The following is a 13,687-nucleotide window of genomic DNA, read 5'->3' as shown; positions in this document are numbered from 1 at the left end:
CTTCTATCCTTCAACACCATATCGTGGATTTTATTGATGATTTCGGGAGTACTTGCTTCTACGGGCCTTCCTGAACGTGGTTCGTCACTTATTGATGTACTAGTCGGGAGTGGTGCTGACTATTATCGTCAACTTCACTGAGTATGATTATGATACAATTTCTTTGTTCAGTCGGGCGTGTGCTCTGATATTGTGACATTATAAGTCAAGCAGTGAAGGAAATTGAGATTACTCTAAGAAACTAGCGAAAAATTCGTCTTGAAAGATTTTCTATATTTCAAGGTAATTTGGGAAGGGGAAAATACATCTCAAGGAGATTATTACTATATATTTATGGTTACGTTTCAGTATGAGTTGTTATATTCATTTCATTATTGCTTAAACAGATCGTTCTTAACTATGTAATCAATATGAAATAAAAAATCAGCTCACACAGCAAGATGGAAGTAGAGATCACTCCGCCTTCCACTTTAACATAAGATATTATCATAAAAATTTTCCAAGCTTCCAAACTTGTACCTTTTTCCTCCGAAATCTAAATTTTAACCAAGCTTTGATGAGACAAGGATGGTCTCGAAACGTAACCTTACGTTTTTTATCCGGAAATTTATTTGAGAAAACTTTGCAATGGTCTGGAAGTTGTGGAAGAATTAGTTTCTATTTACTATTTCGCTTCCTCGTAGATGAAGATTTGTAATGGTAACAGTTTCAAAATTTTTTAATTGCTTAAATTAAAGGTTCCTCAATTTAAAAATGCCTACTTTAATGTTCTAAACAATTGCCCGGATGCGTGTGTTTGTGTGTAGATGCACGGATGTCCCACTTTTTTGTGAACACGATAATTTGAAAACGGTTGCAGATAAATTGATGTAATTTGCAGGAATTATTTTTACCTCTGATATCTTGAAACTGACTGAAAAATTTCTACAAATATTCATTTCATTTTTTAGTACCTTATAATATTAAAAAAAGCGTTTTTTATAGTAATACTGTTTTCATCGACTAATTAAAAGTTGACGCATGACTAAAGAAATCTTTTTGATCATAATTTTTTAAATAAAATAATTCTGAAGATTAAAAAAAAAGATAAAATCGTAAAATTCGGTGTAAGCTTGACTTCTGGTTCGAAAGGTTGTGCCTATAATGAGATCTGAGTAAGTAGTAGCAGCCCGGGGTGCAGAAATCAATATATGTTTCACAGAATAGTGTTCAACCTTATTATTATCACACCATTAGGCCATTTTCCTTTTTGGGTAGGCGTGACTCACTCAGCGGGGAAAGGAGTAATGTAAGGAAGAGACATAACATTTTTAGATTGATCCAGAAGTCCCGTGTAATTTATTTAAATAACACGTTCGTATTGCAACACTGCTGCGACCCAGGTTGCTGATGAATCTTTCTAGCCATAGCCCCAAGTAAATGTCCTCACAAAGGCGTCATCTGAGGTTCCCTACTTGGGTTCATTAGTATTCAAGGTCTTTTATTTCAGGCGTCATTCACTCTACTGACACTCTTTTTATGAACGATTTACGCCATACTATAAAAGTCCACATTCAGACAAAATCGAGTGCGAATCACGAGATAAGTGATGAGAATGTGTTCGTTTAAGCCGAAAGAGCTTTGGCAAAAGAGAATTCACAATTAACAAAAAAAACTAAAATTCGCACGTCTTAGGTGCGCTCAGACTTGCGAGTCGCGCGCTCAACTCTATATAAGAATATGTCCGCGAAGTAGACAGAGTTTTGTTTAACTTTGAGAGATGAATAATGTTTAGAAAATAGCTTTAGGTTCACTAGCTTCGCCTTCTTTACCTGGAGCAGGAAAGGTATCCGCGCGCATCCTGCATTCACGTCCCTTTTTTTTATTCAGTCGCATTAAAAATATAAAAAATTTTGAAACATTTATTAATAATCTGAAATTGAGAACGGTTGAAATGAACAAATATGAATTATTTTTAATCAAAAACGTTCTAAATAAAAAAAATTATATTAAATTTAATTTAAAATGAAAAATGCTTGACGGGATTAAACTAAAGTATTATAACACATCTTTTTGGAAAATTGCAAAGAAATCTGATGTTTGATTTGCATCGTGGATTTCTAACGGCAGTATTTGTTTGTTTTTATCGAACAGGCAGACTTATTATTATTATTATTATGATTATTCTGGGTTAGGACCGTAACAGCCCCCCTTTAAAGATTAATTATAGAGAAAATTCTGGCTGTGCCTCGAATTTATTCCATAAGAAAACTCTATTATAATTAATTTTTTTGCAGCATTTCCGGTAAACATAATAAATTTATGATTTTTTTTAAACATTGTTCCATCGAGTCCCATAACATATTTTTCCCTATAAAAATCAGTTTGGCTATTGTCGAGAAATATATTTTTATTAATTTCCCATACAAACCCCATAACTCCCATAAAAAAATTTCCTTAATTATGATCTTCGGGCAATTTTAATCTTATATCAATGCCAACTTATTGTGTATATCTCAATCAGATACAAGCAGGGGCATAAAATATGTATAATACGCATTATGATTCAGTAGATAATTTGAAAATTTTTTAATAATCCAGGAATAGTATTAAGAAGGAAAAATGTTTCTTAATTCGCATGAAGTTTTCTGTGGGTTCTCTCTTTGTATCAAATAAGTAACTTTTTAACTTTATTAATATTTTTCTGAATTCATTAATGATTTATTTATTTTCGAGTTTTCCTTAGGAAAAAATTCTTAGTTTCTTGTTATGAGTGATTTTAATATTGATCTAAATAATGATACATGATCACCAGCTATTAAAACGTTCATGCATCAAATAGATTGATTTGACTGTTACGTAATGGCATTTCAAAACCTGACTTTAAATTAAAGACTTTTTGATGGTTTATTTCAGAATTTGTTATTCGGAACATCACGAGAATTGATTCTTTCTATAAAAGAATTGATTTTTTTCCTAGTATCATAAAATTCATTGAGTATAATTATGATGCAATTTTCTTGATCAGTTGGATATGCTCTCTGATATTTAAACATTATAGTTTAAGAAGAATCAACTTGTTACTACCTTAAAATGCTTCTTTATCTCATTTCAATGATCCATTTTATGTAAATATTTATTTATTTACTAAGATACTTAAAATTAATATTATCTTCAAATAGAGAATATTTGTCACTTTAAGATATTCTCTTGTAATTAAAAGTCTATACAAATTAATTTGTATGGCATCCTACTTTATATTTTATCGTTGCATTGTATTGAAAATGCATGCCCGAGAACACATTTCATACATTCAATAGCCAAGAAGTTCTGGAAATTGAGATAACTAAGAAAATAGCGAAAGATTCTACTTTTAAGATTTTGTATATTTTAAGGTGGCTAAGGCAGGGTATAAAATATCTAAAGCATATCATTACTATATACTTATAGTTTCGTTTCAGAAAAAAATTTAAGTGTTGCATAAAAGACACATCCAGTTTTAGTCCTGATATTTTATTATTTTCAAAAGAGATCGCTCTTAATTATATAAAGAATATGGAGTAAAAAACCAGCTCATCTTGCTATATAACAAATAATTTCTTCCAAATTAAAAATTTTAACAAAGGTATGATGATAAGTCCATACTGGTCTCGAAACGCAGTTATACCTTTTTTATCTGGATATTAATGCCGCATCAATCGAAAAAACTTTTTGATCATAAATTTTGAAGTAAAATAATTCTGACAATTAAAAAAAAATCATAAAGCTGGGAAGGGAATAGGGTACGACAGACGTTTTCCCTTTACTTTTTAGCTCGAAAAATTAACATTTCAAACAAAATTGGACTTGTCTGATTTTTCATTGTATTTTTATATTTATATTTTATATTTCTATGAATATAATTTACCTAATCTTGAGAAAATTTAAAAACATTTCTTGAGATTATCAAAGGCAGGCAAACGTTCAATAAAATAGAGATCCCCATCACCAAACATTTTAATTTTGAAGCAGTTGTCAAGTGCAAGGAATCAAAAATGGAATGATATGTGTATCACAAATGTTTATTTTTATGCTTGCTGATGAATTCATATAATCTTAATGATTAAATCACATAAATATACGAAATATTTATTTTAATCAAGATAATACAACAATTAATTCCAGAACAATTAATTTTTAGAACAATTAATTTCTTTAGAATAAAAATTACTCCTGTCAAAGGTTATTTTCTTCATTCTATGAAATAGGTTTCAAATAAAAGCATATACTTGATTAAAATCATTTTTTTAGTATAGGGAGAAGAATGTCAATTTCTTGCTCAGGGGATAAAATTCTACAAAAAACAACATGCTACTTACTTTTGTCTATATAAAATTTTAAAATAATATCCTTAGCCAAAATCATTTATCAAGATTTCAAAAACATTTCAGTAGTTTCCATAGATTTTGCTAAAGGAAATCATTTGCAGTTTTTTGGCATGGGTGATTTGATTATTGATCGAAATAATGATAAACGATCATCAGCTACTAAAACATTTATTTATCAAAATAAATTGATATCACTGTTACGTAACAGCAATGCGTCGACTGATTTTAATTCACATATTTTTGGTTTTTCCGAACAGCATCAAATTCACTGGGTTCAATTATGAAGAAATGCCCATGCTTTCCGGCGTGAAAAACATTTTCTTTTTCAAGCATCGCCCGTGCAGAAATTTCCCCATATTTTTATATTTGAAGTTGGGTTCTAACGGGGCCCCTATCAGAATACCTAGTTTAGAAAAAAGTGGTGGGGTTCCAGTGAGGAATTCCATGCTTCGTATAGGTCTGGCAAATCTATCTGTGCTTAATAGGGCCTAATCAGAGAACTCCTAAAATCGTATATTGCCTCAAATATAATTTTAAACTTTTTGAAGGTTTCAGTATGCAAAAATAATGTTTTTATGAGTATTTGAACTCTACATTCTCGAAAATTTGATTTAGGGCACTAATGAATATTTTCTTCGGAGTTACAGGACCATTATTAATATTCAAAGTATAAATACTCACAATTAAATAATATTTATTTTTCAAATGCCTTTTTTGTCATATCGTTCAAGTATATCAGTAGTGGGTGTTAAAATTACTCAAGGGCAGGCGTCCTTCTCTTTAATTGAATTGTAGGCGGGCTGACCCCACTAGAACCCTACTAGGAAATCTAGTATGGCCCCCGTGGCCACAAACTTATGTTCTAGATGGGCTTTGACTAGTTTCCCCCACTATAGCTCGACTAGAGATAGGGAAAACTAGCCAGAGCCCATCTAGAGCCCTTTGGAAATTCCTGCACGGGAGGTCAAAAATAGGTTAAAGCATTTCAACAAAAAGGTTCATTTTCAACCAAAAAGATCAATTTTTTTTCTCCAAGAACTTGAATTTTTAACTAAAAAAAGATGCATTTTTAGCGACAAAATATGAATATAAGTTTCCATTTTCAACTTCAGATTTTTCTCTTCTTATGATTTGACTTGAATTGGCGTTGCCGAAGCTAGAAAATGTTGTGGAAATTGGATTTATGCTTGACCTATTTTTGTTCTTAGAGAGACATCAGCAGGGTAAGTGTTAGGCTATGTTTTTTTCAAACCATTTAATATCACTTTTATTATATTTTGAATTCCCAACCCTTGCAAAATAATACCTTCAGTTTTTACAGAGAAAGAAATGTTTTTAGTAGGAAATCTGCTAATTTTTTTATAGGACCGTTAGTTTTCTTCAAATAATTTATTTATTGTTATTATAATACTCGAGATACTAGAAAGCGTTCCTTATTTTTATTTTCTCGCTTTAAATAAATAAACAATTTAAAAATCCATGACCAAATCAATTTTACTTGTTGAGTCATTTCAAAATTTTTGAAACGATAAATAGCTTTGAATTGAAAGCGCTTAAAATAAAAAAAGAACGATTTTTAATTAAAAAAATTCCAAATGAAAAAATTTTTAATTGAGTGAAGTGTTGAAAAAGGACTGTATTTTGAATGACAGGAAAAGAAATTTGACTTGTATCATTTCTAAATGAAAATGCCAGAAATAGAGTAATTTGATATTAAAAGCGTTTAAAATTTACAAATTCCAAATCAGAAGATTTGAAAATTGGAAGCTTTTCGATTAAATATTTTTATTAAAAGAATTTTATCAGAAAATTGTTAAAATGGTATCGTTTCTAAATCAAAGCGTTTTAAACACTTTAATTTTATTTTGAATTACAAAATCACGAAATTGAATTATTTCTCTTCAAAATTTCGAAAATAGGAAAATCTAAAAATATTCTAAATTATTTATTTTAAACAAGAATTTTAAAAGGTAGATCCTTTGAAATTTAAATTGATTCAAATCCTATATTTTTTATTCATGAGCGTTCAAAATTTAATAACCTAAAATTTAAAACTTTTAAATTCACATAATTTTTATTTCAAAGCTATTAAAATTCAACAATTAGAAATTTGCATTAAATTGCATTTTTTAAAACTTCTAACGTCTAACGTTAACTAAATTTCAATTGGAAACAATCAAAAATTAAAACTTATGTATAGCAAAAATTCAGATTTTAACACAGTAATTCAGAATTTAAGAAATAATTTAATTGCTGAGGTTTCAATTTCAAATGGTACTTTGTTTATATTTTGATTTTAAAGGAAAGAAGTTTTAAATTTTAAATCGCCTAATTTTTAACACTTAATTTAGAATTATAACTTATTTTTAAATTAGTCGATAAATTATGTTTCGATTTTTAATGACTAAGTTCTTTTAGTGTATCGCAGCATGTTCGACAATTTAAATATATCACATTAAAAAGTTAAGATGTTCAGAAATGAATACAAATTACGGAATGGAAAGTCAGACGTTACTAAGGATTATTTTTTAAGTTATGTATTATCATTTTTTTAATTCAATTGTTTTAATCTAAAGTGAAAAATTAGTGACTTGAAAACGGGATAACAACTTCATGTTAAATAAAATTTTATAAGGTATCAAAATTTAATACATGTAATGATAAATAGTGACACTGTCATGACAGAAAAAGTAGCGAGGAAAAAAAGAACCTAAAATGGAGCAGATATATTGGAGATTCATTGTGGACATAATTAATAAGTCGCAGATTATTAAAATGATAAAGTGAATTTCTTGTTTTCTCAGAATAGTTCCTCTATTTTTGTAGTGATATACTATCGTGCAAAACGAAAATCGGTAGTCACATTTTTCATGAAATTTGAGTTGAAAGGTCGAACACAAAAGGAGTTTAGCACCATGTTCAAAAATTAGATTTATACGATTCAAGGATCAAAAAAATTCGAAGATTCATTCTTGCCAAGAGCATTTTTTGGGTGTACATTTATCAAAGTCACAAGTTTATTTTTTAAAGATCTTGTGGGATGGCCCAAAGAATATTTTGTGTGAGTTACGGTTGAAATTTTGATTTAATCACAAAAATCTTTTTTCTCTAAAAGAAAGCACCAATCTAGTATAGTTCAGCGCAACATCAAAAAATTTAGGTGCTAACTTCTTGTGACACTCACAAATGATTTGGCAAATTCAAGAACATGTTTCTTCATTCGACCATAAAATTTGATTATTATGTGGACAAGAAAACATTGCGTTGAGCATACAACAAGGATATAGAGTGTAGCCCATAAATTTCAAAGGAAAATAAAAAATACATTTGAGCTTCTCGAAGTGTGTGACTTAATTCATCCAGAAGCAGAAGCAAAAGTAATCAGTATTATTATATTAATTTATATTTAAAGATATTAGTCTCCAATAAAAGTAATAATGCGGTGTACTGAGTGATTATGCGCTATTTCATTTATTGCACGTGTTGTTTTTGAAAAAACTTTCCTAGGTGACTCTCACCTTGTTTTTTGATGTTTTGATACATTTCATTAAGGTCGCATTACTGACAATGTATGCAATGAAAAATTTTCAGGTGTTTTAAGAGCTAATATTAGAACGCAATGCGTAAATATTTTCTTTCCACCAGATAGGAAGTAGTATATATCGGCCAGGATTTTCATAAAAGTTTGTCAGTTACAACCCAATCTTAGAAGAATCATTTCCTTGCATATATCAAGAAAATGAAGTTCGTTGTTGCTGCTCTGTTTTTCACCTCGGCCACCTTCTTTCGTAAGTAAAATAACATTTATAACAATAATACATTTTTTGTCTTTCTCATTTTATTTATTTTAATATTTTTTAAATATTAGTGTCCGGATGTAATAAGGGCACTTCAAATTTTATCGTGCGAAAACAAAGAGGCTTAAAAAAACTATTTTGATCCGTTTTACACTTCTACGCGTACTCTGTTCCTCAAGTTTGGGAATCTTTCAATAAAATGTTCAGAGAATGCGCTTTTGGATATCCTTCGACTGGTGGAGTAAGAGGAATTAAAATTGTTCTGGTTGAAAAATAGTCAATAACTTTTTTCTGATGGTCAAGGTGAATCAAACTTTTGTGACTTCTGGCGTTTCGTTTATTCAGGGAATTTTAGTTAAGGAAATACTTATCGCGATAAAAGTGGAACAAAAACTGTGAAAAAGTTTCAGGTCAAAATATTCAATAGTTCAGGAGCAGTTATGATTTTAAATAATGTCAACGAATTTTTGTTTAAAATACGATAATAATCAAATTTCTTAGTGAATAATAATTTAACGAAAAAAAGTTGATAAAATACTCGTGAATTTTAATTTATTTTTCCATTTATTTTTGCAGTTTATTTAGATTTAACTGTAAGATACATACTTTAATGTACATCTAATTTTTATACATCCATTCAGTTTAACTTCGAAGCGATCTCGAATATTCGCTTTTTGAGCTCTATCGGTCGAATAATACGATAAGATTCCAGAAACGATTGAACGGATCGCCAGTTGAAGTGAAAAACCAATTAAAATTATTTTTTTGTTTTTAAGTCAGTTTTTTGGCTTTAATTGTAAACTAGAAAAGCTACAACTTTGTATGTATGGGAAGAAGGATGCTCAATAAAATTTCACATTCAAATATATCCTTTAAAAATTAAAATTTTCCAATTTTGTTCATAGACTCCATGGTACTCAGTTTTGACACGAGAAAATTTCATGTGTCCTTATTGCATTGAGAGACTAATTTTTTTCTTCCTATTTACTACACTAATACCCTGCAAGCAATGTTTTGACAAGGTGATCAGAATTTTTTTCTGTAATTTGAAAAAAGCTAGAAATAAATAATTAATTATTCAATGGATTATTAAGCTCACAGATTCATAAAATTGATTTTGTTTTGTTACAGAATTATGTTCCGCCTTTCCGAAATCTGGTTCAGGTCCAAATGTTCCTCCTCCAGATGGTGGGGCGGCCACAGATCCATCTCAAATGGGAGATAATAATCCACCAAGTAAAATGCCTCCGACAGATTCCAGTTCAGGTCAAGATGCTCCTCCTCCAGACGGTGGACAGGCCACAGATCCAAGTCAAATGGGAGCTAATAATACACCACCTAAACAGGATAAGCCAGATTCCAGTTCAGGTCAAGGTGTTCCTCCTCAAGATGATGGATCAGCCACAGATCCAAGTCAGATGGGAGCAAATAAAACACCATCTAAAAACGCTAAACCAGATCCCAGTTCAGGTCAAGGTGTTCCTCCTCCAGATGATGGATCGGCCACAGATTCATCTCAAATGGGAGCCAGTAAAACACCAGCTAAAAACGGTAAACCGGATTCCAGTTCAGGTCAAGATGTTCCTCCTCCAGATGATGGATCAGCCACAAATCCAAGCCAAATGGGAGCTAATAAACCACCAGGTACAAATACTAAACCGGGTTCCAGTCCAGATCAAGGTATGACTTCTTCTGATGGTGGACAGGCCACAGATCCATCTCAAATGGCAGCTAGTAAAACATCAGGTAAAAACAATAAACCGGGTTCCAGTTCAGATCCTGGTATGCCTTCTCCTGACGGCGGACCGGGCACAGATCCAAGTCAAATGGGAGCTGATAAATCACCAACTAAAAATAATAAACCAGATCCCAGTTCAGGCCAAGGTGTTCCTCCTCCAGATGATGGATCGGCCACAGATCCATCTCAAATGGGAGCTAGTAAACCACCAGCTAAAAACGGTAAACCAGATTCCAGTTCAGGTCAAGATGTTCCTCTTCCAGATGATGGATCAGCCAAAGATCCAACTCAAATGGGAGTTAGTAAAATACAAGTTAAAAATAATAAACCGGGTTCCAGTCCAGGTCAAGGTATGACTCCTTCTGATGGTGGACCGGCCACAGATCCATCTCAAATGGCATCTAGTAAAACATCAGGTAAAAATAATAAACCGGGTTCCAGTTCGGATCCTGGTATGTCTTCTTCCGACGGTGGACCGGACACAGATCCAAGTCAGAAGGGAGCTGATAAACCACCAACTAAAAATAATAAACCGGGTTCCAATCCAGATCAAGGTATGATTCCTCCTGATGATGGATCGGTCACAAATCCAACCCAAATGGGAGCTAATAAGAAACCAGGTAAAAACGGTAAACCAGATTCCAGTTCAGGTCAAGATGTACCTCCTCCTGATGATGGATCGGCCACAGATCCAGCTCAAATGGGAGCTAGTAAAACACCAGGCAAAAATAATAAACCAGGTTCCAGTTCAGATCCAGGTATGTCTCCTACTGACGGTGGGCTGGGCACAGATCAAGCTCAAATGGGAGCTAGTAAAATACAGGTTAAAAATAATAAACCGGGTTCCAGTCCAGATCAAGGTATGATTCCCCCTGATATTGGACCCACCACAGATCCATCTCCAATGGGAGCTAGTAAAATATCAGGTAAAAATAATAAACTAGGTTCTAGTTTAGATCCTGGTGTGTCTTCTCCTGACGGTGGACCGGGCACAGATCCAAGTCAAATGGGAGCTGGTACAGCGCCAACTAAAAATACTAAACCAGGTTCCAGTGCAGATCAAGGTATGATACCTCCTGATGTTGCAGCCGCCACAGATCCAGGTTCCAGTTTTTCAGCTCTCTCAGCGGTAAACAAAAACTCTGTTCCAGGCAAATCTAATCAAAAGGGAAATGCAGCTAAGAAATCTGGTAAAGGTAAAATGTCTCATAAGCATAAAAAATCCAGAAAAGGTAAAAAAGGAAAACATGGTAAGAAAAGTAAGATGAGTGCAAGTGAGAAAAAAAAGAAAGCCCTACGAAGAAAGAAAAAGCAAGCCGAACATAAAAAAAGGAAAGCCCAACATGAGAAAAGGAAAAGAGAACATGAAAAAAGGAAAAGAGAACACGAGAAAAGAAAGAAAGCCCGACTAGAGAAAAAAAAGAAAGAGGAACAGAAGAAAAAACAAAAAGCCGAACAGCAGAAAAAGCATCAAGCCGAACAATAACAAGCTGTACAGAATAAACAATCCAATAATAATCAAGCTGCTAATCAGAATCAGTCGCACAAATAAGCTGGATAATTTTTAACCTCGTGGATTATTCGAAAAACTTTGAATAATTGAAAAAACTACGTGGGACCATCCGGGCCATTTTTAAAGGCTGTGGACAATATAGGATGTCGAAATCCATCAAACATCCTGAAAACTTGGACTAAACCTGACAAGATTGGAATACCTGAACCAGTTGGACAATTCAAATATGAAAGACTGCAGCCAGCGTTTCTCGCCTCAAATTCCAATAGTCAGAAAGACCAAGATTGAGCTTTATATATTTATTTTAATCATATTTATTCTTTGAATCTATTGTAAATCAGATAATATTGCAGAAATAAAATAATTAATACAATGGCAATTTCTTTTTGGTTATTTTTCTTTCACACAACTTGGTCATCAAAATGGTTTTATAAATGGCAATATTTTACTTATGTTTGTGAGAATATATTATTTTAGTAGGTTTCAAAAAATGGTGAAAACATTTTTTTCTCGAAAAAAAGAGAACGACAGGACTTATTTCACATTTTATCATGTCCAATAAGCTAGCATCGCCACAATTAAATTTTGGGATTCTTTATAGCTCAGAATTTTTTGCTTTTTTGGGCACCAATGAAGATTTTTAGTTCTTTACTTTTTTTCAAAAAATAAATTTTCTTTTGGATGTGCTAGCTTACAATAACGTAGCATATCCACTTCCTAAAATCACAAAATAATAATTATTCAATTCCACCAGAATTTTATTTTGGGCTCTTGAAATCTGGAAAAAATTCCTCAAAACAACCATTACGTTCCAAAATAAATCCCCTTTACAAAACTTGAATTTTTTTCTAATTTAATCCCGGCCTCTTTTTGTGCTCTTTAAAAATACCCACTCCTATTCTTGTGCTCCAATCCTCAACGTTAAAAATCAATCCGTGTTCAATATTTTTAAAATAAATTTTTTTCTAAAAAAGGATCTTCTTCTTTTGTCCCGCTGGGAATCGAACCACAAAAGTTCTGATTGCCGGTCGGATGCTTATCCCTTAAGCTACAAGGATGATCGAAAAAAAATCTATATTCAGAAATTCAGGCATTATTTTGTCAGGATTCTTCCTTCGATGTTTTTAGTAGCTTAATGGGCAAAAACCCCGACCGACAATCGGAAGTACTGTGGTTCGGTTCCCAGCAGAGAGAAGATTTTATTTCAGACAAAATTTAAAAAAAGATTTTATTCGCTGGTGATAATACAGATTCCTTAAAGCATTTTTAAGACCTGATAATAAATTGACCATCCGTTTTGGTCTATCCATGAAAATCTGTATGAGATATACAAAAATCTTTGGAATCAAAATCGTTTATTTTAAGAAGATGAACAATTTTGTTTTAAATCCTTTTTTTTAAAGACGCGTTCTTTTTTAACCATAAAAGTTTATAACAAATATTTAAAAATCCGATTTTCGATTTGAGGCGAAAAATAATTTTTAATACAAAATAAAAATAAAAAAAGATTTGATTTGAGATCCCAAATGAAAATTTCAACACAAAAGATAATTTCCAACTATATATTTGAATTTTTAACCATAAAAGAAAAATTATTTACGAAAAATGTAGAACATTGTTGATATTTGAACCAAATAAGATAAGAAATTTTTATCAAAATGAGTTGAATTTACTCAATAAAGACAAACTTCTAAGAAAATATTTAAATCCTCAACGAAAAAAGATAAATTCTCAATCGGATGCATTATAAACCAGAAAACATGAAGCGTCTCGCAAACTAGACTCATTCTCTACAAAAAAATTTAATTATTTCAGCCACGAATATGAATTTTTCACAGAATAGTGGAAACCTCTATGTAATTTGAAAAAAAAAATATTTTTATGTGGCTGGTCTTAAAAACATATTCTGTTTATTTTAAGTTTATCTACTTATGAAAATACTAAAAAAAATATCAAGTGCAAGAAATCAAAAAAGGAAAAACATCTATATTAAACATATTCGTTTTTATTGAATTTTGTATATTTGTTTTTCTAGGTATATCTTTATAAATGCTTATTTTAAGAACCTCGGAACTTTTTATTGATAAAAAAAGCCTAGCAAGAAAAGTAAACTTTTTAATAATAAAAATGCTCAGTTTTTGATTATATAATTTTTTTTGGCTACCATTAAAAAATATTTCAAAAATGCACCCGCATGTATTATTTTTTAAAGGTTTCAAGCTACATTTTATGACCTATTCCTGATAAAAATTTGATGCAAACAAAATTTGATCCACCTAGAAAATAAAAAAAT

At 31.4% G+C, this 13,687-nt stretch overlaps 1 protein-coding gene across 1 annotated transcript; it reads left to right on the top strand.

The window, feature by feature from the left end:
* Positions 1–8,085: 8,085 nt before the first annotated feature.
* Positions 8,086–13,443, top strand: LOC117175360 (collagen alpha-1(III) chain-like). The gene is made up of 3 exons (XM_033365068.1): positions 8,086–8,134; positions 9,275–11,131; positions 13,430–13,443. The coding sequence occupies exons 1-3, from the start codon at positions 8,086–8,088 to the stop codon at positions 13,441–13,443; spliced, it is 1,920 nt and encodes a 639-aa protein (XP_033220959.1).
* The last annotated feature ends 244 nt before the right edge of the window (positions 13,444–13,687 follow it).

The sequence above is a fragment of the Belonocnema kinseyi genome, chromosome 6 (assembly GCF_010883055.1).
Source record: "Belonocnema kinseyi isolate 2016_QV_RU_SX_M_011 chromosome 6, B_treatae_v1, whole genome shotgun sequence".
NCBI lineage: Eukaryota > Metazoa > Arthropoda > Insecta > Hymenoptera > Cynipidae > Belonocnema > Belonocnema kinseyi.
This window is presented reverse-complemented; position numbering and strand designations above follow the sequence as displayed.

Coding starts and splice junctions, on each gene's coding strand:
- LOC117175360 (XM_033365068.1), top strand. CDS start 8,086: ATGAAGTTCGTTGTTGCTGCTCTGTTTTTCACCTCGGCCACCTTCTTT. Junction 8,135..9,274: donor CACCTCGGCCACCTTCTTTC/GTAAGTAAAATA, acceptor GTTTTGTTACAG/AATTATGTTCCGCCTTTCCG.